The following is a 26,181-nucleotide window of genomic DNA, read 5'->3' on the forward strand; positions in this document are numbered from 1 at the left end:
GGCGAAGCCCACGCAAACACTGGGAGAATGTGCAAACTCCACACTGACAGTGACCCAGAGCCGGGATCGAACCTGGGACCTCGGCGTCGTGAGACTGCAGGGCTAACCACTATGACACTGTGCTGCCCGTTTGTTTCCTTTTAATGGCTAGGTGACACGCATTCAGAGTAAAATCTTTGTGTTGCTGAGATATGGAACCGTTTTACTGATGAAACAGAAGATTTGGTAAACTTTTAAATATATTTTAACGAATTCAATTGTGTGCAGATGGTGGGCTTAATTAGGGATTCATGTGAGGTGTATAAACACAGACTACACTGGTGGTTGGATTAGGTGGTATATTGACCCTAAATATAAAAGTGTACTTAAAAAAAAGGCTCCAGACTATCCATCAAAAGACTTCCTCATTTACCAATGATGGACAATCTACACAGTTCATTTTCTCTTCCTGCAGCGCTAGTCATACATGGAAACACAGTGGGACAGAAAGTATAGTATTTAAAATTGAATTTATGAAAGGGTAACGGTGATGGAATAGAAGTGCCATTGTTCCTTTTAACAAAAACCTGCATAATAATAAAAATCGCTTATTGTCACAAGTCAGCTTCAGTCAAGTGACTGTGAAAAGCCCCTAGAACATGTGAAATGGGCCCAATGGTCTCAGTGTGCTGTAATTTCTGGAAGAATTATTGAGGGTTAACTGGATTGATATCTGTTGATAATGGGGTTACGGGTGAAATAACGGTAAACAGATTTGGGAAGAAAATCAGCGCAAGGGGGAGAGATTTGCAGTTATATCCTGCATGACCAAGTCGCCTGTCGTCTCCGTCGTAGCACAAACAGCAGCCAATTTGCACTTTGTAAACTCCCAGAATTGGTGATGAGCAGATGATAGAGGGGCAAATATTAATTATTTATTCCCAGGGGGAACTCCCATTACTCTTTGAATCAATGCAGAGGGATCTTCTGCATCCACCTGGGAGAGAGACCCTGAACGCAGGGATCAATAAGTGACAAGCCCCAATCCTACAGTGGATTAAAGCTAAATGGTATTTTCCTGGTCTGGATTCTCTTTTTATGAAATAGGAGAAGTTGAGTTGGTGACTGTTGAATGGTGTCTTGATGTATTCATAAGAACTAGGAGCAGGAGTAGGCCATCTGGCCCCTCGAGCCTGCTCCGCCATTCAATGAGATCATGGCTGATCTTTTGTGGACTCGGCTCCACTTTCCGGCCCGAACACCATAACCCTTAATCCCTTTTTTCTTCAAAAAATGATCTATCTTTACCTAAAAAACATTTAATGAAGGAGCCTCAACTGCTTCACTGGGCAAGGAATTCCGTAGATTCACAACCCTTTGGGTGAAGAAGTTCCTCCTAAACTCAGTTCTAAATCTACTTCCCCTTATTTTGAGGCTATGCCCCCTAGTTCTGCTTTCACCCGCCAGTGGAAACAACCTGCCCGCATCTATCCTATCTATTCCCTTCATAATTTTAAATGTTTCGATAAGATCCCCCCACATCCTTCTAAATTCCAACGAGTACAGTTGCAGTCTACTCAACCTCTCCTCGTAATCCAACCCCTTCAGCTCTGGGATTAACCTCGTGAATCTCCTCTGCACACCCTCCAGTGCCAGTATGTCCTTTCTCAAGTAAGGAGACCAAAACTGAACACAATACTCCAGGTGTGGCCTCACTAACACCATATACAATTGCAGCATAACCTCCCTAGTCTTAAACTCCATCGCTCTAGCAATGAAGGACAAAATTCCATTTGCCTTCTTAATCACCTGTTGCACCTGTAAACCAACTTTCTGTGACTCATGCACTAGCACACCCAGGTCTCTCTGCACAGCAGCATGCTTTAATATTTTATTGTTGAAATAATAATCCCGTTTGCCGTTATTCCTACCAAAATGGATAACCTCACATTTGTCAACATTGTATTCCATTTGCCAGACCCTAGCCCATTCACTTAACCTATCCAAATCCCTCTGCAGACTTCCAGTATCCTCTGCACTTTTCGCTTTACCACTCATCTTAGTGTCATCTGCAAACTTGGACACATTGCCCTTGGTCCCTTAATGCCATGCATCTTTATCTTATGCAGTAGCCTTTTGTGTGGCACCTTGTCAAAAGCTTTCTGGAAATCCAGATATACCACATCCATTGGCTCCCCGTTATCTACTACACTGGTAATGTCCTCAAAAAATTCCATTAAATTAGTTAGGCACGACCTGCCCTTTATGAACCCATGCTACGTCTGCCCAATGGGACAATTTCTATCCAGATGCCTCGCTATTTCTTCTTTGATGATAGATTCCAGCATCTTCCCTACTACCGACGTTAAGCTCACTGGCCTATAATTTCCTGCTCTCTGCCTACCTCCTTTTTTAAACAGTGGTGTCACGTTTGCTCATTTCCAATCCACCGGGACCACCCCAGAGTCTAGTGAATTTTGGTAAATCATCACTAGTGCATCTGCAATTTCCCTAGCCATCTCTTTTAGCATTCTGGGATGCATTCCATCAGGGCCAGGAGACTTGTCTACCTTTAGCCCCATTAGCTTGCCCATCACTACCTCCTTAGTGATAACAATCCTCTCAAGGTCATCACCTGTCATTACCTCATTTCTATCAGTCACTGGCATGTTATTTGTGTCTTCCACTGTGAAGACCTACCCAAAAAACCTGTTCAGTTCCTCCGCCATTTCCTCATCTCCCATTATTAAAACTCCCTTCTCATCCTCTAGAGCAGTGCATCTCAAACTATCTGATGTGGTGTACCGGCAGTTTTTTTTTTCAATGTGCCAGGGACCGGTAAGCGAAACAAGCCAATCCAGGATTACTGTCTCTTTCTTTTCTGGAAACACTCCCAAGTACCGGCAGACGATGGCTCGAGTACCGGCACCGGTACTCGTACCACACTTTGAGAAGCTCTGCTCTAAAGAACCAATATTTACCTTAGCCACTCTTTTTTGCTTTATATATTTGTAAAAACATTTGCTGTCTGCTTTTATATTCTGAGCAAGTTTACTCTCATACTCTATCTTACTCATCTTTATAGCTTTTTTAGTAGCTTTCTGTTGCCCCTTAAATATTTCCCGTCCTCTAGTCTCCCACCAATCTTTGCCACTTTGTATGCTTTTTCCTTCAATTTGATACTCTCTCTTATTTCCTTAGATATCCACGGTCGATTTTCCCTCTTTCTACCGTCCTTCCTTTTTGTTGGTATAAACCTTTGCTGAGCACTGAAAAATCGCTTGGAAGGTTCTCCACTGTTCCTCAACTGTTCCACCATAAAGTCTTTGCTCCCAGTCTACCTTAGCTAGTTCTTCTCTCATCCCATTGTAATTTCCTTTGTTTAAACACAAAACACTAGTATTTGATTTTACCTTCTCACCCTCCATCTGTATTTTAAATTCCACCATATTGTGATCGCTCCTTCCGAGAGGATCCCTAACTATGAGATCATGAATCAATCCTGTCTCATTACACAGGACAAGATCTAGGACCGCTTGTTCCCTCGTCGGTTCCATTACATACTGTTCTAGGAAACTATCGCGGATACATTCTATAAACTCCTCAAGGTTGCCTTGACCGACCTGGTTAAACCAATCGACATGTAGATTAAAATCCCCCATGATAACTGCTGTACCATTTCTACATGCATCAGTTATCTCTTTGTTTATTGCCTGCCCCACCATAACGTTACTATTTGGTGGCCGATAGACTACTCCTATCAGTGACTTTTTCGCCTTACTATTCCTGATTTCCACCCAAATGGATTCAACCTTATCCTCCATAGCACCGATATCATCCCTAACTATTGCCCGGATGTCATCCTTAAATAACAGAGCTACACCACCTCCCTTACCATCCACTCTGTCCTTCCGAATAGTTTGATACCCTCTGATATTTAACTCCCAGTCGTGACCATCCTTTAACCATGTTTCAGTAATGGCCACTAAATCATAGTCATTCACGATGATTTGCGCCACCAACTCAATTACTTTATTTCGAATACTACGAGCATTCAGGTAAAGTACACTTATGTTGGTTTTTAATACATCTGGGGATGACAGAGCAACTGGTTAAAAATGTTGAAACTCAGAAAATTTACTTTTTCAACATAAGTAATTTGGCTTTTCATTTATCTTCTTGTCCAGTTTTGTAATTCTGCAGTGAATTTGTATTTTTGGTCCATGTTAATTACCTGACATCACAGAGTAGGTTTATTTTTGGATCTCTTATTTGGGATTCTGTGCTTTGCTTTTTAAAAAAAATGTTTTGGTAGCCAAGTCCTGACCTCTGCTCTGGCCACATTAAATCTCCTCTCTTTTATACAGCCCACATGGCCTCTGTGTCGTATATCCCAGCCTAACATGGCCTCTGTGTCGTATATCCCAGCCTAACATGGCCTCTGCCTAATCTGACACTGGCTTGTCTTCCCAGCTAAATGTCCCCAAAGAGCTTCACATATGGAGTTACAAAGATAAGTGTTGCACTATTGCCTTTAATCTGCCTAGTGCACTGGCACAAAGGGTAAATTTGTATGATTTTGAGCATCAAATTGTTATAAATATTAACTAAATTCAACTCTTTTTGCTTCAATTTTCTTTATTTTTCTGATTCTTATGATGTTCGTGCTATTGCTTGTCCAGAACGAGTAAATCCTCGAGTAAAAAGGTTTTTAAAAAAAAAAAGTCTTGGAATGTTGGCGATGCATTTATTGTTCCTCCACTGCTGCCTTTAGAAGGTGGTGGCATGCTATTAAGACCAGCTGAACAGTATTGGATTGGGTTTATTACAAGGAGGGACAGGAGAATTTATAATGGAGCATAGGGAAATAGCAGAGAAGCTAAATAATTACTTTTTGTCTGTCTTCACAGAGGAAGATACATGAAATCCTCCAGAAATAATAGCAAACTGAGGAACTAGAGAGATTAAAGAATTTGAGGAAATTAATATTAGTTAAAAAGTAAAGGGACTTCCGGTGGTGACATGTCAGGGAAAGGTCGCACATGAGGTGTCATCCAGCCGAGAACTTTATTGATATTTGGGCTCTGGTTTGTTTTATTGATGTGTTAAGTGTCCCACATCAAGTGGAAGCTCAATGGATATCGGACCAGGCAACTGGGGCTGTTTAGCTAACTGGGGCTGTTTAGCTCACAGGGCTAATCGCTGGCTTTGAAAGCAGACCAAGACAAGCCAGCAGCACGGTTCGATTCCCGTAACAGCCTCCCCGAACAGGCGCCGGAATGTGGCGACTAGGGGCTTTTCACAGTAACTTCATTTGAAGCCTACTCGTGACAATAAGCGATTTTCATTTTCATTTCATTTCAGAACAAGAAAGTACTAGTGTTGAATTTGGAAACTTCGAGGGTAATGGGTATCAGGGTCCATTCCACTAACTTTTTTTTTTAAAATAATTTTTATTGAAAAATTTTGAATTTATACAACCCTAATCCTAACCCTAACCCTAACCCCCCCCCCTCTTTCCCCCCCCCCCCCCCCCCCCCCCCCCCGGGTTTCTGCTGCTATTGCCCAAGGTACCTATCTTCGAGCCAGTAAGTCCAGAAAAGGCTGCCATCGTTTATAGAACCCTTGTATTGATCCTCTCAGGGCAAATTTGACCCGTTCCAATTTTATAAATCCCGCCATGTCACTGACCCAGGTCTCCACACTTGGGGGCGTTGCATCCTTCCACTGTAGCAGAATCCTTCGTCGGGCTACTAGGGACGCAAAGGCCAGGACACGGCCTCTTTTGCCTCCTGCACTCCCGGCTCTACCGCAACTCCAAAAATCGCGAGTCCCCACCCTGGTTTGACCCTGGATCCAACCACCCTCGACACCGTCCCCGCCACCCCCTTCCAGAATTCTTCCAGTGCTGGGCATGCCCAGAACATATGGGCGTGGTTCGCTGGACTCCCCGAACATCTGGTGCACCTGTCCTCACCCCCAAAGAACCTACTCATCCTAGTCCCAGACATGTGGGCCCGGTGCAGCACCTTAAATTGGATGAGACTAAGCCTCACACATGAGGAGGAAGAGTTGACTCTCTCCAAGGCATCCGCCCAAGTCCCGTCCTCTATCTGCTCCCCAAGTTCCTCCTCCCATTTAGCCTTCAGCTCCTCCACTGACGACTCCTCCACCTCCTGCATTACCTTATAGATGTCAGACACCTTCCCCTCTCCGACCCACACCCCCGAAAGCACTCTGTCCATCGTCCCCCGCGACGGCAGCAGAGGGAATCCCTCTACCTGTCGCCTAGCAAACGCCTTTACCTGCAAGTATCTGAACATGTTCCCTTGGGGAAGGCCAAATTTATCTTCCAGTTCCCCCAGGCCCGCAAAAACCTCCCGCCAATAAACAGGTCCCTCAATTTGCTGATGCCCGCCCTTTGCCACCCCCTAAATCCCCCATCCTTGTTCCCCGGGATGAACCGATGGTTGCCACCCAGTGGAGCCTCCATCGAGCCCCCTGTTTCCCCCCGATGCCGTCTCCACTGTCCCCAGATTCTTAGGGTCGCCGCCACCACCGGGCTCGTGGTAGACCTCTTAGGGGAGAGCGGCAACGGTGCCGTTACCATGGCACCCAGGCTCGTACCTCTACATGACGCCATCTCCATTCTTTTCCACGCCGCCCCTCCCCCCTCCATCACCCATTTACGCACCATTGACACATTGGCTGCCCAATAGTACCCCAGAAGGTTGGGCAGCGCCAGCCCGCCTCTATCCCTCCCTCGCCCCAGGAACACCCTCTTCACTCTCGGAGTCCCATGTGCCCACACAAAGCTCAAAATACTGCTAGTCACTCTCCTAAAGAAGGCCCTGGGGATAAAGATGGGCAGGCACTGAAAGAGGAACAAGAACCTCGGAAGCACTGTCATTTTGACGGACTGTACCCTCCCCGCCAACGATAATGGCAGCATGTCCCACCTCTTGAACTCCTCCTCCATCTGATCTACAAGTCTGGTGAAGTTATGCTTGTGAAGAGTCCCCCAGTCCCTGGCCACCTGCACCCCCAGGTACCTAAAGCTCTCCCCTGCCCGCCGAAGCGGGAGCCTACCAATTCCTTCCTCCTGGTCTCCAGGGTGCACCACAAACACCTCGCTCTTGCCTAAATTTAATTTATAACCTGAAACGGTCCCAAACTCAGCTAGCAACTCCATCACTCCCGGCATCCCTCCCACCGGGTCCGCCGCATACAGTAACAGGTCATCGGCATACAACGACACCCTATGTTCCTCTCCACCTCGCACCAAGCCTCTCCACCTCGCACCAAGCCTCTCCACCTCTCTGAATCCCTCAACGCCATCGCCAGCGGCTCGATTGCCAGTGCAAACAACAAGGGGGACAGGGGGCAACCCTGTCTGGTCCCTCGGTAAAGCCGGAAGTACTCCAACCTCCTCCTATTCGTGGCCACGCACGCCATTGGGGCCTCACATAGCAGCCTTACCCATCTAATGAACCCTTCACCAAATCCAAACCTCCCCAACACCTCCCATAGGTACCCCCACTCCACTCTATCGAAGGCCTTCTCCGCATCCAGTGCCACCACTATCTCTGCCTCCCCCTCAATCGTCGGCATCATGATGACATTCAACAATCTCCGCACATTCGTGTTCAGCTGCCTTCCCTTCACGAAACCTGTCTGGTCCTCGTGCACAACCCCTGGCACACAGTCCTCTATCCTGGTGGCCAGAATTTTTGCCAGGACCTTAGCATCCACGTTGAGGAGAGATATGGGCCTGTATGAACCACACTGCTGGGGGTCCTTGTCCCTCTTTAAAATTAACGTGATCAGCGCCCGTGACATCGTCGGGGGCAAAGTCCCCCCTTCCCACGCTTCATTGAATGTCCGCACCAGCAAGGGGCCCACTAGGTCCACAAACTTTTTATAAAATTCCACCGGGAACCCATCCGGCCCCGGTACCTTCCCTGACTGCATCTGCCCGATCCCCTTAACTAGCTCCTCCAGCTCAATCGGCGCACCCAACCCCTCCACCTTCTCCTGCACCTTCGGGAATGAAAGCCCGTCAAGGAACCTCTCCATTCCCCTCCTCTCCCCCATTGGCTTCGACCGGTACAGTTCCCCGTAAAAGTCCTTGAAGACCTCATTCACCTCTACCCCCTTCCCACTCTTGTCTCTCACTCCAGCAATTTCCTTAGCCGCATCCCGCTTGCGGAGCTGATGAGCCAGCATCCTACTCGCCTTTTCACCATGTTCGTACACTGCCCCTTGTGCCTTCCTCCACTGTGCCTCCGCCTTTCTAGTGGTCAGCAAATCAAATTGAGCCTGCAGGCTGCGCCTCTCCCCCAACAGTCCCTCCTCTGGTGCCTCTGCATACCTCCTGTCCACCTCCAGCATCTTTCCCACCAGTCTATCCCCCTCACTCCTCTCGCTCCTCTCCCTATGTGCCCGAATGGATATCAGCTCCCCACGAATCACTGCCTTCAGGGCTTCCCAGACCATCCCCACCTGAACCTCCCCTGTATTATTCACCTCGAGGTACCCCTCAATACTTGCCCGGACCCTCCTACACACCACCTCCTCCGCCAACAACCCCACATCCAACCGCCACAACGGACATTGGTCCCGCACCTCCCCCATCTCCAACTCTATCCAATGCGGAGCGTGGTCGGAGATTGCAATGGCCGAATACTCGGCCGCCTCCACTTTCGGAATCAGTCCCCTACTCACCACGAAGAAATCTATCCGAGAGTAGACCCTATGTACGTGGGAGAAGAAAGAGTACTCGTGTGCCCTCGGCCTCACAAACCTCACAAACCTCCATGGATCCACCCCACCCATCTGATCCATAAACCCTCTCAGTACCTTGGCCGCCGCCGGCCTCCTACCCGTCTAGAGCTGGACCGATCCAGTGAAGGATCCAACACCGTATTAAAGTCGTTCCCCCCCCCCCATGATCAGACCTCCCGCCTCCAGATCCGGGACCCGTCCCAACATACGCCTCATAAAGCCCTCATCGTCCCAATTTGGGGCATACACACTAGCCAGTACCACCTTCTCTCCTTGTAGCCTGCCCCTAACCATAACATACCTACCCCCTTTATCCGCCACCACCTCCGATGCCTCAAACAACACATTTTTCCCCACCAGAATCGCCACTCCCCGGTTCTTCACATCCAACCCAGAGTGGAAAACCTGGCCCACCCATCCCTTCCTCAGGCGGACCTGGTCCGCCACCTTCAGGTGGGTCTCCTGAAGCATTGCCACATCTGCCTTTAGCCCCTTCAGGTGAGCCAGTACCCTCGACCGCTTCACCGGCCCATTCAACCCTCTCGCATTCCAGGTGACCAACCGGATCAGAGGGCGTCCCGCCCCCCCCTCCCCCGTTGACTAGCCATAGCCCGTCGACTGCCCGCCCCAGGCCAGCACCCCCTGCCCGACCCAGTCCCCACAGCGACAACACCTCTCCTCTGTCCCCCCAGCCCCCACCAGCTCCTTCCAGACCCTACCAGCAGCAACCCGGTATTCCCCTTTCCCCCCCCCCCCCCCCTCCCTTCCCCCCCCAGGCTAGGAACCCTCCCAGCCACGAACCGTCCTCCATTGTACTTCCGTGGGTCAGTTAACTTCTGCTGACCCCGGAAACTCCCGCCAATAACCCGACCCCTCCCAAAGTGGGATCATCCCCCAATCTATCCCTCCTCCAGGCACCGCTCCAGCGCGGGGAAGAACCAGTTAAGGCCCCGCCTCCCCGTCACCGTCTCCACCCCGCAGCGCGGGAAACCAGAGGAAAGCCCGCACTTTCGCACTGCCCCACCACACCCTTCTGACGCAGCTCCTAAATACCAGCCCCACTCCATACCCCCAAACTGACATAGAATACAACAAACCCCCCCGACCCTCCCCGCAAGATACACAACTCAACCAATGCCCCACAGCAGAAAAAAACATAGCAGAACAACACCCCCATAAATAACCATATCAAAATTGCAAAAGTACAAAAAAAAAGAACATAGCAACAGCAGAATCCAGCGCTAAGATATTACAACCGACCCCGCAACCCCAAACCCCTAGTTCAAGTCCAGTTTCTCCGTCCGCACGAAGGCCCACGCCTCCCATTCCACTAACTGTTGAGACCTTAGCAGTGGAGCTACAGAAATTACGCTGGGAGGTGTTGATGGACCATGAGAAAGTGATTGAGGTGGTGATGTCCTCTATTCGAATGGCCTTGACTAATGTGGACGAGGAGGTGAAGCTGATGGAGGTGGGGTTAAATCTGTCTCGGTAGAGTGATCAGATCGCCACTCTGGAACGAGAAATGGGAAGGGTGGCGGCTGATTAAAATATGGGCTAAGGTGGATGACTTGGAACATTGTCCTCGTAGACAGAACTTGAGGATGGTTGGGTTGCTGAAGGGCCGATTTTCTGATGGTGGCTGGGGACAGTTCTTTGTTCGTTCGTGCTGGGGGATTTGGTGGCCATCTTGGGTGGACCGGGTGTTGGTTCTCCTTGAGAGGTTGCTGGACTGCCTCACGATGGGAATGGCTGGCCTGGTATTGGGGTGGGGGTGGGGGCGGGAAAGAGTAGAGGACCCCCCCCCTCCCTAATCCAGCTGAACACATTGAATGTTGGAGGTTGAGCAGTCTGTGAAAGAGATCATGGGTATTTGCGCACCTTAGGAGTTTTAAAGACTATGTGGTGCTGCAGCAAGTAGAAAGAAATTAGGTTGGAGTTTGGGCTGCTTTCGACAGATCGGGCAGTGTGCCAGCTACGATGTTTGATGGGGGCTTTTTATGAGCATGGGGAGAATGCCTTCCTGCTAGCGCACCAGTTGAGATGACATTCTTGGGGAATGGTGCAGGTAAAGGACGGGGATTGCAGGTCGGTCTCTGCTCCAGTCAAGGTTAATGAGGCGTTTGAAGTTTTTTACTGTACCCGTTACAAGTTGGAGCCCCCCCAGGGACTGGTTGTCAATGTTGGAGTTCTTGGATTGTTTGTCTATCCTGATGGTGGAGCAGGAGAGAAGGGAGCAGCTGGAGTCCCCTCTGATCTTGGATGAGGTTGTGAAATGCATGAGTCTGATGCAGTCGGGTAAGATGCCGGGGCTGGATGGATTCCTGTTCGAATTTTCTAAGAAGTTTGAGGGACAGTTGGCCCCTTGCTGTTAGAAATGTTTTGGGATTTGATGTCTCGGAGAACATTGCCGGCTACATTGTAGCAGGCGTCAATCCCCTTGATCATAAAGAAAGATAAGGATCCAGTAGAGTGTGGGTCGTATCATTTTGTTACAGAATGCAGTTGGCCAAGGTCTTGGCTATGAACCAGGCTATATTTGATATTTTTCCTAAATGTAGGAACTCTATCAGATGACTTAACCACGGCACTGAGTGGGGCCGAAGACTTCCATCCAAACAGCAGTTGCCTTCGGACTCCTAAGCAAGGTGAAGGCCAGAGCATCTGCCTTTGCCCCCATCTGCAGCTCCTGTAAATCTGAAATCCCAAACTTAGCCACCAGGGCAAGGCTCCAGCTCAACCCCAAGAATTCCCAATATGGTGCCTAACAAGGAGACCCAAAAGCTTAGAACAAGACCAGAATATGTGTGTTTGGTGGGCCGGACCTCCAGAACACCCCACGTGCCCTATCCACCAAGGTCAGTGGGAGTTTTCCCATCTCCCCAGGTCAACCTACATCGCCTTGACCAGATCCCCAAAATACAGTTTACGGAGCGAGACCCAATTATGGGCCACCTGGATTCTCAGATAACTGAAGCTGGACCTGGCCAGGTGTATGGGCAACGTCCCAAATTGCCCCCCCCCCCCCCATACCTAGAGATGGAGTCAAACCTCCCAAGCTGCTGCATTATCTCCTCTGCACTGACGAGAGAGTCCATCACATACAACAACAAATGGTTCCCCACGCCCACCCCACAAATCCCCCTTCACTTCGTAGATGACCTGACCTCAACGCTATGGCCAGAGGCTCAATTTCTATGGCAAACAATAGCGGGGGGTAGTGGACACCCCTGTCTTGTGCCTCTCATTCGTTGGAAATACTTTGAACTCATACCATTCATATGAATGGTCACAGTGGGGGCTCTATATAAAAGCTGGATCTAAGCTATAAATCTAGGCCCAAAGCCAAATCTCCTGAGGGTTTCAAACAAATAACCCCACTCCACCTTAACAAACGCCTTTTCCACATCCAGTGAAATAATCCGCTCTGACTTAGGGGCTGGAAAGGGGGACAAAACATTAAGCAGTCTCTGAACGTTCGCCGGTAACTGACTACGCGAAACAAACCCTGTCTGCTCCTCTAATATAGCTCTGTAAGAACTCCATCACAACCATGCCAGGGTGCTGAGTGGGACCGAAGACTTCCATCTAAACAGAAGCCGCCTTCAGACTGCTAACACGCACATCTTTGGACTGCGGGAGGAAACCGGAGCGCCCGGAGGGAACCCACTAGGAGAAAGTACAGACTCTGCACAGACAGTCACCCGAGGCTGAAATTGAACCCGCATCCCTGGCACTTTGAGGCAGCAGTACTAACCACACTGTGCCACCCATGAGATGGCAATGAGCATCTGGCATTTTCTGTCATTGATAAAGGATTGATTAACAGACAGAAATATTGGGAATAAATGGGTCCTCCCAGGTTGGCAAGCAATCCTAGTGGGGTACTGCAAGGATCGGTGCTTGGGCTCTAGCTGTTCACTATCTGCATCCATGATTTGGGTGTGGGGATTCAAGGTCATATCTTCGTTTGTGGATGACAAAAACTCGGTGCGATTGAGAAGAAGGCAAAGAGGCTTCTGGGAGATTTGGGCAGGTTTACTGAGTGGACAAGAACATGCAGATGGAGTATAATATAACAATCGATAAGTGAGATGGATTTGAAAATTAGCATCTGCTACCTCCCTTGCATCATACCGCAGCCTGGGATTCATCATCTCTGGGCCGGGGATTTTACCACTTTTAATCCTGCTTAAACCTCTGATACATCCTCTCAATGCTAATTTGTTCAATTGTATCGCAGCCCCCTCCCTGATTTCTATACCTACATTGTCCTTCTCCATAGTGATGACCGATGCAAAAAAAAACATTAAAACTTCACCTATGTTTTCCAGCTCCACACACACATTGCCACTTTGGTCCCTAATGGCCCCGTTTTTTTGCCTGATGCCCTCTTGTCCGTAATGCATTTTGGTTGGTCTAACATAGAGTGGAAATATACCGTAAATGGCAAACTCTTTGGAATATGGAAAGTCAGAGAGATCTGGGTGTGCAGGTCCGCAGGTCTTTGAAAGTGGCAACACAAGTGGACACGGTAGTCAAGAAAGCATATGGAATGCTGGCCTTCATTAGACGGGGCTTCGAGTATAAAAACTGGCAAGTCATGCTACATTGTCTAGAACCTTGGTACAGCTGCACTTGGAATATTACGCACAATTCTGGTCGCCACACTGCTGGAATGATGTGGAGGCTTTGGAGAGGGTGCAGAGGAGGTTTACCAGGATGTTGCCTGGTATGGAGAGTGTTAGCTATGCAGAGACTGTTTTCACTAGAATGACAGAGGTTGAGGGTGACCTATTAAAGGTCTACAAGATTGAGGGGCATGGATAGAGTGGATGGGCAGGCACTCTTTCCCAGGGTGGAAGGGTCAAGTCACTAAGGTGCATAGGTTTAAGATCCGTGGGGAAAAGTTTAGAGGAGCTGTGTGAGGCAGGTTTTTTTACATAAAGGGTGGTGAGTGTCTGGAACGCATTGCGAAGGGAGGTTGTGGAAGCAGATATATTAACGGCCTCTAAAAGGCATCTCGACAACTACATGGATAGGATGGTTATAGAGGGATGCGGCACAAAGAAGTGCTGAGGGTTTTGGCCAAAGGTGGTATCATGACCGGTACAGGCTTGGAGGGCCGAAGGGCCTGTTCCTGTGCTGTATTGTTCTTCGTAGAACACTGACAAAACACCGTAGGATTTTCCTTTATTGCCATTGATTTTTCATGCCCATTCATTGTTCTCTGAGTTTATTTTTTAAGCAACCCCTTGCACTACCTATATTGCTCTAGGGTTTCTGCTGTTTCGAGCTCCATGTACCTATCATAAGCCTCCCTTTTTTCATTATCTAATCCTGTATATCCCTTCACATTCCAGGTTCTCTGGACTTATTGGCCCCACCCTTTACTTTTACGGGAACATGTTAGCCATGTACACACACTTTCCTTTTTTAATTATGCCCATTGTTCTGATGTGAACTGTCCTACAAATAGCTGTTCCTAGTCTGCTTTGGCCAGACCCTGTTTTATCCTATTAAAATTGGCCTTCCGCTAGTTCAGAACCTTTATTTTCGGTCTATCTTTGTAATTTTCCATAACTACCTTAAATCTTACCATGGAATGGTCCCCCACTGACTCTTCTACCACCTGCCTGGATTCATTCCTTAAAAAGTCCAGTATTGCCCACTCTCTTGTAGGCATTTCGACATGCTGGCTCAAAAAGCTCTCCTGGATGCACTTCTTAACAGTTCTGCCCCATCTAAGTCTTTCACACTTTGACTTTCCCAATTAATACCAAAATTATTTGTAAGAGTTGCACCAATACCATCCTTAATTAACAGTACTACCCTTTACCTAGCTTCCTATTATTCTTGAATGTCATATAATCTTTAATATTCAAAACCCAAGAATTGTCATAGAATCCCGACAGTGCAGAAGGAGGCCATTCAGCTCATTGAGTCTGTACCGACCCACTGAAAGAACATCCTACCTAGGCGCACTCCCCTGCACTATCCCCATAACCCCACCTAACATTTGTATGGGGAGAAAGTGCAAACTCAACAGTCACCCAAAGCTGGAATTGAACCCGGGTCGATGGGGCTAAGAGGCAGCAGTGCTAACCACTCTACCACCATATTGCTCATCCTACAGTCATGTCCCTGTAATGGCCTTCAGATTATACTTATTTATTTCAGTATGTGTTTTCAATCAATTTATTTTATGCATGGATTTGTTAAAGGAAGGTCTTGCGTCACAAACTTGAATTCTTTGAGGAAGTGACGAGAAGGATTTTCATAGAATTTACAGTGCAGAAGGAGGTCATTCGGCCCATCGGGTCTGCACCGGCTCTTGGAAAGAGCACCCTACCCAAGTTCAACACCTCCACCCTGTCCCCATAACCCAGTAACCCCACCCAACACTAAGGGCAATTTTTTTGACACTAAGGGCAATTTATCATGGCCAATCCACCTAACCTGCACATCTTTGGACTGTGGGAGGAAACCAGAGCACCCGGAGGAAACCCACGCACACATGGGGCGGATGTGCAGACTCTGCACAGACAGTGACCCAAGCCGGAATCGAACCTGGGACCCTGGAGCTGTGAAGCAATTGTGCTATCCACAATGTTACCGTGCTGCCCACGGTTGATGACGGTTGTGCAGTAGATGTTGCGTACATGGATTTTAGCAAGGCTTTTGACAAGGTCCCATGTGGCAGATTCGTCAAGAAAAATAAAGGCCCATGGGATACAGGGCAATGTGACAAACTGGATAAAAAGTTGGCTTTGTTACAGGAAGCAAAGGGTAATGGTCGATGGCTGGTCACGTATTATCCAAGGTTGTAAAGAAAGCATATGGAATGCTCTCCTTCGCTGGTTGGAGGTATAGAATATAAAAGTGAGGATATAGTGTTAGAATTATACACAACACTGATGAGGCCGCAACTGGAATATTCTGGTCACCACATTACAGGAAGGGCGTAATTGCTCCGGAGAGAGTGCAGAGGAGGTTTCCAAGAATGTTGCCAGGACAAGAAAAGTGTAGCAATGAGGAGAGATTGGATAGGTTGGGGTTATTTTCCTTCGAACCCAGAAGGGTGACTTAATTGAGGTGTACAAAACTGAATGGAAGAGACAGTGGACAGGATAAAATTGTTTCCCTTGGTGGAGAATTCTAGAACCAGGGGACATAGATTCAAGATGAGAGGCAGAAGGTGTAGAGGGGACATGAGGAATAACTTTCTTACGCAGAGGGTAGTGGGAATCTGGAATTTGCTGCCCGAGTTGGTGGTGGAGGCAGGGACCCTAAACTCTTTTTTTAAAAAGTACCTGAATCTGCACCTTAAGGGCTCTAAGCTGCAGGGCTAAGGACCCGGTGCAGGAAGGTGGGATGAGAAAGGGCACCTGAGTATCCCTGAGTTGGTTTGGAGAAAATAGGCCAAATAACATGTTTTCAGTTCTGTCATCATGTTATCTTGGTAACAGCTAGTCTCAACTCTTGAAAAGACCATAAGACATACGAGCAGAATTAGGCCACTCAGCCCATCGAGACTTTTAATAAGGGTATCAGGGTTATGGGGAGAAGGCAGGAGAATGGGGATGAGAAAAATATTAGCCATGATTGAATGGCGGAGCAGACTCAATGGGCCGAGTGGCCTAATTCTGGTTCTATGTCTTAAGGTCTTATATCTTTGTGTCACCTGCAAACTTATTTTACGATAGTGACATTTAAGGGGCATCTTGACAGATCCATGAATAGGATGGGAATAGAGGGATACGGACCCAGGAAGTGTAGCAGATTTTAGTTTAGACGGGCAGCATAGTCAGCACAGGCTTGGAGGGCTGGTTCCTGTTCTGTACTTTTCTTTGTTAGCAACAGTGCCTCCTTCCATATTGTTAATGTATGTTGTGAAAAGTTGTGGTCCCCACTCTCTGCCTTCTGCCAGTCAGCCAACCCTTAATACCATGGGCTCTTAACTTATTTAACAGTCTCTGTAGCAGCTTGTCAAAGGCCTTCTGGAAATCTAAATAAATCACATCCACTGGTCCTCCTTTGTCTAACTTCCTTGTTACCTCCTCAAAGAACTTGGAACAGATTTGTCAGACATGACCCTTTGACGAAGCCGTGCTGACTCTGTCCTATTTTACCATGCACTTCCAGGTACTCTGCAATCTCATCTTTAATAATTGACTCTGAAATCTTACCAATGACTGAAGTCAGGGTATCGGCCTATAATTTCCTGTCTTCTGCCTCCCTCCCTTTTTAAACATGGGTGTTACATTAGCCATTTTCCAGTACTCTGGGATTCTCCCTGCCTCCAGTGATTCCTGAAAGATCACCACCAATGCCTCCACAATCTCCTCAGCTATCTCCTTTAGAACCCTGAGGTGTAGTCCATCCAGTCCAGGTGATTTATCCACCTTCAGACCGATATTCTTAGTTTTTTTTCTCTCCTGTCCTGCCATTATCTGACCCTCATTTCCCATGCTATGATTTTGCTCTCCTGCCTTGACTCCGCCCCTTGATTGGCTACATCTACCATTTTAAAACTTTTTGACTTCCCTAGTTGTGTGGTCTCGAGAACAGTGGTCCCATCGCAGATCTTGGAACTTATTTTCCTACCAAATTTTGCAACTGTGCATTGGGATGTTTCAGCCAAGTCACTGATATAAATTGTAAATAGTTGAGGCCATAGCACTGATCTCAGTGGCACTCACCTTGCCCCATCTTGCCAACTTGAAAATGGCACATTTATGCCGAATCTCTGGTTGCTGTTAGCCAACCAATCCTTTGTCATGCTATATGTAACCACCTACACCATGAGCTCTTATTTGCATAGAAACATTTGACCTGGCATCTTGTCACATACTTTCTGGAAATCAAGCACATCACAGGTTCTCAATCCACCTTGTTGGTTACTTTCTCAAAGAACACCAATAAATTAGCCAACCACTATTTCCTTTTCACAAAACCATGTTGATTCTGCTTTGAGAAGGAGTCCCCCTTTTAAGCTGGAGATGAGGAGAATTTTTTTCTCAGAGGCTTGTTAGTCTGTGGAATTTTCTTCCCCTACAAGGGGCTTGTTTAGCTCACTGGGCTAAATCGCTGGCTTTTAAAGCAGACCAAGCAGCCAGCAGCACGGTTCGATTCCCGTACTAGCCTCCCCGAACAGGCGCTGGAATGTGGCGACTAGGGGCTTTTCACAGTAACTTCATTGAAGCCTACTTGTGACAATAAGCGATTTTCATTTGATCTCATTTCAGTGGAGGTTGGGTCATTGAAATTATCCGAGGTTGAGTTCCATTTTTGATAAGACAAGTTTATAGGGTGGAGACCAGAACTAGACCAGTTAGGGTAGTTCCCATGTTCCAATGCATCATTTATTGAGGCTCTGATGTAGATAGTGATTAAATCCCGTGGTAGGGTTTGTACTGAGCTTTCTGACTTAGATTAAGAACATTACCAACGGAACTAACTTGGTGCAGTTTCCTCTTGGAGAATGAGTGACTTTACCAGCATGGTTTTTGCGGCAGTTTAATACTAATTTTCTCAATGATTTTCATTGTTGCTATTTCTTATCAAGTACATTTCATGCAAAGTGACATTGTGCGTTTGTATCCCTAGATGTTCGACAGGGATTAATTGGTGTGGGTTTGATAAATGTGGAAGATCGTTCAGGACTGCTCACACTGGATAAAGGTAAAAATGTATTTAAACTTGGATTGATTATTGCTGTTATTTTTGTAACTCTGGTTTCCATGTCTAATCATATACTGAATCAATTTCAGATTATAATAATATTGGGAAGTTTCTGAATCGAATCCTTGGTATGGAGGTACACCAGCAGAACGCACTCTTCCAGTATTTTTCAGACACTTTAAGTGCTGTAATTCAGAATGCAAAGAAGAATGGAAGATACGATATGGGAATTTTAGGCAAGTGTTTGGTTTTCTACTGTCCTAATGAGAAGTTTATTACACAACAGTTGCTGATTTGCGTTTTGTTTTTGGACAGATCTGGGTTCTGGGGATGAGAAGGTGAAGAAACTAGAAACAAAGAAATTCTTAACTCCAGGATATTCTGTATCAGGACATGTTGAAATTTATACTGTAAGTGTCTGACCATTTGGTATAGTGATTGTATTTTGTATCTTCTGTTGCCTTCCTTCCTGGTACAGTTCCCCAGGTCTTCCAATGTTGTGCCAAAGCATCAATGTAGCTGGGTCCAGTCCTCATCTTTGGACTCTGTGCATGCTGCCAATGAGCAAACATGAGGAATAAGACCTCAACTAACACACCCTCCCATCTCTGCACTGCTGAAGCAGTTGTTATTCTTTGTTCCATGGAGGTTACCATTGACCAGAGATGAGAGCAGGTCAGGGGCTCGGAATTCTGTTGCGAGTACTTCACCACCTAACTCTCCAAAGCCTGTCCACCATCTACAAGGCATAAGTCTGGAGTGTGATGGAAAACTCTCCACTTGCCTGGATAAGTGAAGTTCGACATCATCCAGGACAAAGCAGCCCGCTTGATTGACACCCCCATCCACCACCTTAGCATTCACCCACTCCACGACCATCGCACAGTGGCAGCCATGTGTACCATCCTCAAGATTCACTGCAGCAGCTCACCAAGGCGCTGCTTTGACTTCACCTTCCAAATTCATGACCTCTAACACCCTGAAGGGCACGGCAGCAAATACATGGGAACACCACATCCTGCAAGTTCCTCACCAGGTCACACTCCATCCTGACTTCGAATTATATTGCTTATCCTTCACTGTAACTAGGTCAAAATCCTGGAACTCCCTCCCGGTCAGCATTGTGAGCTTCCCTGCACCGCATAGACTGCAGTTCTTCAAAATGTGGCTCGCCACTAATAATAATCTTTATTGGTGTCACAAGTAGGCTTACATTAACACTGCAATGAAGTTACTGTGAAAATTCCCTGGGCGCCACACTATGGCGCCTGTTCGGGTACACAGAGGGAGAATTCAGAATGCCCAATTCACCTAACAGCACGTCTTTCGGGACTTGTGGGAGGAAACCGGGGCACCCGGAGAAAACCCACGCAGACACGGGGAGAACGTGCAGACTCCACATAAACAGTGACCCAAGCCGAGAACTGAACCTGGGACCCTGGTGTTATGAAGCAACAGGGCTAACCACTGTGCGACCATGCACCCTCCTCTGAAGGGCCATGAGGGATGGAGAACAAATGCTGGCCTGGCCAATGACACTCACATTCAGTGAAAAAATAAACAAAATGCCTGAGGCCAGCGCACACCAGGGACTGAACTCAAAATGTACCAGATCTTCATAGCTATTTACTGGTTGCTCCAAATGGGAAAGTATCCAATCCCTGGTTTGGTCCCTTGGCTGGTTTAGCACACTGGGCTAAATCGCTGGCTTTTAAAGCAGACCGAGGCAGGCCAGCAGCACGGTTCAATTCCCGTCCCAGCCTCCCTGAACAAGCGCCGGAATGTGGCGACTAGGAGCTTTTCACAGTAACTTCATTGAAGCCTACTCGTGACAATAAGTTATTTTCATTTTCAAACAGCACAGCTAAGAGACATAATTACAAAAAAAACCCAGTATGTCAAGACATGTCAAATGTTGTCATTGTATTTGTGGTAAATCAAATTGTACAATTAACGTTTTGCTTTTTGGATTGTGTGTTTTAATTCAATATTTATTTTTGTAGATAAGTGTTGAAAGAGGGATGTCCTGGGAAGAAGCTACAAAGATTTGGGCAGAGCAAATGGGAACCGATGATGGCTTCTATTTGTCAATGCAGGTAAACAAGGAGAGAGAAATGGAGTGAGCGATCACTCTTGTGGCTGGAACCACCGATACATGGTAGTAAGATGTAATCCTTTGAATACCAGTGGTGTGGAATGGGTAATTTATCCTTTTGTAAATTGGAATTGATTAAATCAAGCTACACACGATGCGGCGTAGTTTGCATTGCCTGCCTGTTTCCAGCCCTGTGCCGCATGATTATGTCTGGAAACTGTGCAGCAGTAGAAATATTGAACACTCAGCAATAACCAGTTATAAGTGGTAAGTGTAGCCTGTGTACTGTTTGCAATCCTGTCATACGTTCAAAAGCCTTTGAGTTGACGGAGGCTCCAGGTTCAGTCAATGTTACCCATGCTTGGTCTGGTTTTGAAGTGAACTGCATTTCTGAGGATCTGGTAAAAATAACCATCTATGAAATATGATCATAGAGTCGCATTTGTGAGGTCTACAGTTTTGTTAAACCAGATTAACAACCGAAGAATGCAACATGGGAATTGCAAAGTACTGCAGATGCTGACTAATGAATGAAACAGGTAGTTGGAGGGAGAACAAAATAAATTGAAAAGAAAGCTGCAGCCAAAATGTAAAATTGTCCATTCATTGACTTGCCTACTGTGTATTTCCAGGATTTATTTTATTGACGTTCTTCAGGATGTGCAGAAGCCTAGTTCAGTTGGAGCAAAGTCGGTTGTCTTGGCGCTTGTTAATTTTCCAGTTTAACTTGTGAGAAGGATATGGTGATAATCATGGTTGATTTTAAGCTACATATAGATTTGACAAGCCAGATTGGCAACGGTAGCCGAGATGATGAGTGCATGGTGTTTTTGGGGCATTTTGTTTAGAGCAAGCTACACTCGATCATGTCATGTGCAGTAATCATTTCATATTCAGTTTGATTGAGAGAGGAGTGGATCCAAGACGAGTATTTTGAAGTTAAATAAAATTATTTTATAAATAAAATCAATTATGAAGGCATGAAAACAGCTGGTTCAGGTGAATTGGGAAATTGGGTTACGGGATACGTCAACCGAGATGTTGCAAATATTTCAGGAGATATTTCAATGCGGAGAAATGTTACATTCCAGTCAGAAGGAAAGACTCGAGGACTTCCAGTTGCGGCGATGCAGTGCTAAGCCGTACGTTTGGTGGCTCCCGCTATTTTTGGACTTTCGGGCTCTTTTAAGGCCTCGCAGCGGCGCTGTTTTGACTTTTCCCCGGGTGGGAACGCAGCCTCTGTGCTTGGCAGCCGGTGGATGGGCTGGATTAGAACTGGAGCGACCACAAAATCAACTTTGCAGCAGAAGAAGGTGCGAGGCAGAAAGGACAAGATGGCGGCGGGCGGGGAACCGGCAGCGTGGCAGCAGTGGTCGAGGGAGCAGCAGGAGCTGCTGCTGCGCTCCTTCCAGGAACTAAAGGCTGAGATCCTGGAGCCGTTAAGGGCATCGCTGGACAGGCTCGGGACGACTCAGACGGCTCAGGCTGCGGAGATTCGGGAGCTGCAGCAGAAGCCTTCGGAGAGCGAGGACGAACTCCTGGGCCTGGCGGTGAAGGTGGAGTCACACGAAATGGTTGGCAAGGATGGAGGAGATGGAGAATCGCTCCCACCGGAAGAATCTGCGGATTTTGGGCCTCCCATACGTGGTCCTGATGCTGAACTCGCTGTTGGGCGTGGGGTCGTTCCGGGGACCCCTGGAGCTGGAGGGTGCCCATCGGGTGATGCTGCGGAAGCCCAGGCCGAACGAGCCGCCCAGGGCGGTGCTGGTCCGCTTTCAACGCTTGGTCGACCGTGAGCGTGTGCTTCGTTGGGCGAAGAGGGAGAGAAGTAGCAAGTGGGAGAATACGGAGATCAGGATCTACCAGGACTGGAGTGCGGAGGTGGCGAGGAGAACAAAGAACAAAGAAAATTACAGCACAGGAACAGGCCCTTCGGCCCTCCCAGCCTGCGCCAATCCAGATCCTTTATCTAAACCTGTCTCCTATTTTCCAAGGTCTACTTCCCTCTGTTCCCGCCCATTCATATACCTGTCTAGATGCCTCTTAAATGATGCTATCGTGCCCGCCTCTACCACCTCCGCTGGTAAAGCGTTCCAGGCACCCACCACCCTCTGCGTAAAAAACTTTCCACGCACATCTCCCTTAAACTTTCCCCCTCTCACCTTGAAATCGTGACCCCTTGTAACTGACACCCCCCACTCTTGGGAAAAGCTTGTTGCTATCCACCCTGTCCATACCTCTCATAATTTTGTAGACCTCAATCAGGTCCCCCCTCAACCTCCGTCTTTCCAACGAAAACAATCCTAATCGACTCAACCTTTCTTCATAGCTATCACCCTCCATACCAGGCAACATCCTGGTGAACCTCCTCTGCACCCTCTCCAAAGCATCCACATCCTTCTGGTAATGTGGCGACCAGAACTGCACGCAGTATTCCAAATGTGGCCGAACCAAAGCCCTATACAACTGTAACATGACCTGCCAACTCTTGTACTCAATACCCCGTCCGATGAAGGCAAGCATGCTGTATGCCTTCTTGACCACTCTATCCACCTGTGTTGCCACCTTCAGGGTACAATGGACCTGAACTCCCAGATCTCTCTGTACATCAATTTTCCCCAAGACCCTTCCATTGACCATATAGTCCGCTCTTGAATTTGATCTTCCAAAATGCATCACCTCGCATTTGCCTGGATTGAACTCCATCTGCCATTTCTCTGCCCAACTCTCCAATCTATCTATACTTTGTTGTATTGTCTGACAGTCCCCCTCGCTATCTGCAACTCCACCAATCTTAGTATCATCTGCTGGGCTTAACCGGGCGAAGGCAGTGCTCAACAAGAAGGGGGTCAAGTTTGGCCTGTTGCAGCCGGCATGCCTGTGGGTCACCTATAAAGACCGCCAACTTTACTATGACTCCCCGGAGGAGGCCTGGACTTTTGTCCAGGCAGAGAAGCTGGACTTGAACTGGGGAACATTGTACACAGCCCGGAGGCTTTGTCCTCCTTGATATCCTTTCGCATTTTTCTTTTTGGTTCTATTGGACGATGTTTTTTTGCTGTTCTGTTGTTTCGTGTCTGCTTTTCGGGACTGTTATCTGTTTACTTGGGTGTTTTATCATATCATATATTGGGATTTTTATTATTTCACTGGTTGCGGGTTTGGGTGGGGTTCGCTGCCCTGTTGGGTCATGTGCCTGTCTTCCCGCGTTTTGGGTCGGGGGGCACGGGCTTTTCTCCCGCGCTGGAGACGCAGGGGGCGGGGTCGGCATTGGGGGAATGGTTGGGGAACACTGGGGAGGGTAATTGGGGTGGCGGGAGCAGCCGGGGTCAGCAGGAGTCGGCTGACTTACAGAAGTACAATGACTGGAGTTACGCAGCTAGGGGGGCCCCTAACTTTGTGGGGGGGGGGGGGGGGGGGGGGGGGGGGGGGGATACCGGGTTGCTGCTGGAATGGCCAAGAAGGAGCTGGAGCGTGTAGAAGGCGCCGGGATGGGGGACTGTCACTGAGGGGAACGGGCTGAGCGGGGGGCACGGGCATGTGGCGGATTACGGAAGGGTGATGGCTAGTCGAGGGGGGCAGGTGGCCCTCCGATCCGGCTGATCACCTGGAATGTGAGGGGACTGAATGGGCCGGTTAAACGGCCCCGCGTGTTCGCGCACCTGAGGGGGCTGAAGGCGGGCGTGGCTTTGCTTCAGGAGACGCACCTGAAGGTGGTGGATCAGGTTAGGTTGAGGAAGGGGTGGGTGGGCGGGCCAAGTGTTTCATTCAGGGCTGGATGCAAAAAACCGGGGGGTGGCGATCCTGGTGGGGAAGAGGCAAGCTACAAGGGGAGTGGGTGGTGCTGGTCAATGTATACGCCCCGAATTGGGATGATGCAGGTTTCATCCGGCGCAGGTTTCATGCGGCGCATGTTGGGCCGGGTCCCAGATTTGGAGACGGGGGGCCTGGTAATGGGGGGGGATTTCAACACGGTGCTGGATCCGCCACTGGATCGATCCAGTTCCAGGACGGGTAGGAGGCCTGCGGCGGCTAAGGTGCTGAGGGGGTTTATGGACCAGATGGGAGGGGTGGATCTGTGGAGGCCGAGGGCCAGGGAATTTTCCTACTTCTTCCATGTGCACAAGGCCTACTCCCGGATCGATTTTTTCGTTTTGAGTAGGGCGCTGATTCGAGGGTAGTAGACGCTGAGTACTCGGCGATAGCCATTTCGTACCATGTCCCGCATTGGGTGGACTACAAGCTGGGGGAGGAGAGGGACCAGCGCCCGTTGTGGCGCTTGGAGGTAGGGCTGCTGGCGGACGAGGCGGTGAGGGGGCGGGTTCGAGGATGTATCGAGAGGTATCTAGAGGCCAATGATAATGGGGAGGTCCGAGTGGACAGTCTGGGAGGTGCTGAAGGCAGTGGTTCGGGGAGAGCTGATCTCCATTCGGGCCCACAGGGAGAGAGGGGAGCAGAGAGAAAGGGAGAGATTGGTGGGGGAGATGGTGAGGGTGGACAGGTGGTACGCGGAGGCCCCGGAGGAGGGATTGCTGAGGGAGCGGCGCAGCCATTGGGCTGAGTTCGACTTGTTGACCACCAGAAAGGCGGAGGCTCAATGGAGAAAGGCTCAGGGTGCGGTGTACGAGTATGGGGAGAAGGCAAGCAGGATGCTGGCACACCAGCTCCGTTAGCGGGATGCGGCCAGGGAGATTGGTGGTGTTAAGGATCAGGGAGGAAAGGTGGTGCGGAGAGGGGTAGACATTAATGGAGTCTTCAGGGACTTTTATGAGAGACTATATCGGTCCGAACCTCCGGTGGAGGAGGAGGGGATGGGGCACTTTTTAGACCTGCTGAGATTTCCGAGGGTGGAGGAGGGATGGGTGGAGGGTCTGGGGGCGCCAGTTGAGCTCGAGGAACTGGTCAAAGGGATAGGGAACATGCAGTCGGGGAAGGTGCCGGGGCCGGATGGGTTCCCGGTTGAATTTTACAAGATGTATGCAGACCTGCTGGGCCCCCTGTTGCCCCTTTAACGAGGCAAGGGAGGGGGGGGCTATGCCTCCAATGATGTCTCGGGCGCTGATCTCCTTGATTCTTAAGCGAGACAAGGATGCCCTGTAGTGTGGGTCATACAGGTCAATCTCACTCCTGAATGTTGACGGCAAGTTGTTGGCAAAGTTCTTAGCCAGGAGGATTGAGGACTGTGTGCAGCAGATTATTCACGAGGATCAAACGGGGTTTGTGAAGGGGAGGCAGCTGAACACTAATATACGGAGGCTCTTGAATGTTATATTGATGCTGGCGGTGGAAGGGAAGGCGGAGATAGTGGTGGCGCTAGATGCGGAGAAGGCCTTTGATAGGGTCGAGTGGGGTACTTGTGGGAGGTGCTGGAAAGGTTCGGGTTTGGGGAGGGGTTTGTCAGTTGGGCGAGGCTGTTGTATGAGGCCCCGATGGCGAGTGGCCACGAATAAGAGGTCGTCGGAGTATTTCCGATTGTATCGAGGGACGAGGCAGCAGTGTCCCCTGTCCCCCCTACTTTTTGCGCTGGCAATTGAACTCCTGGCTATGGCACTGAGGGAGTCAGGGGATTGGAGGGGGCTGGTCCGGGGTGGGGAGGAGCACCGACTCACTCTACGCGGACAACCTTTTGTTGTATGTGG

The 26,181-nt window shown here is 48.6% G+C and overlaps 1 protein-coding gene across 1 annotated transcript in view; it reads left to right on the forward strand.

The window, feature by feature from the left end:
- The window catches only part of sbno1 (strawberry notch homolog 1 (Drosophila)), a 158,636-nt gene that overhangs the window by 102,156 nt on the left and 30,299 nt on the right, over positions 1 to 26,181 (forward strand). Inside the window, exons 24-27 of the mRNA XM_038817800.1 lie at positions 18,373 to 18,447; positions 18,537 to 18,683; positions 18,763 to 18,857; positions 20,451 to 20,543. Coding sequence (XP_038673728.1) covers positions 18,373 to 18,447; positions 18,537 to 18,683; positions 18,763 to 18,857; positions 20,451 to 20,543 — 410 coding nt within the window. The remainder of the gene's footprint in view (positions 1 to 18,372; positions 18,448 to 18,536; positions 18,684 to 18,762; positions 18,858 to 20,450; positions 20,544 to 26,181) is intronic.

The sequence above is a fragment of the Scyliorhinus canicula genome, chromosome 1 (genome assembly GCF_902713615.1).
Source record: "Scyliorhinus canicula chromosome 1, sScyCan1.1, whole genome shotgun sequence".
Classification (NCBI taxonomy): Eukaryota; Metazoa; Chordata; class Chondrichthyes; order Carcharhiniformes; family Scyliorhinidae; genus Scyliorhinus; species Scyliorhinus canicula.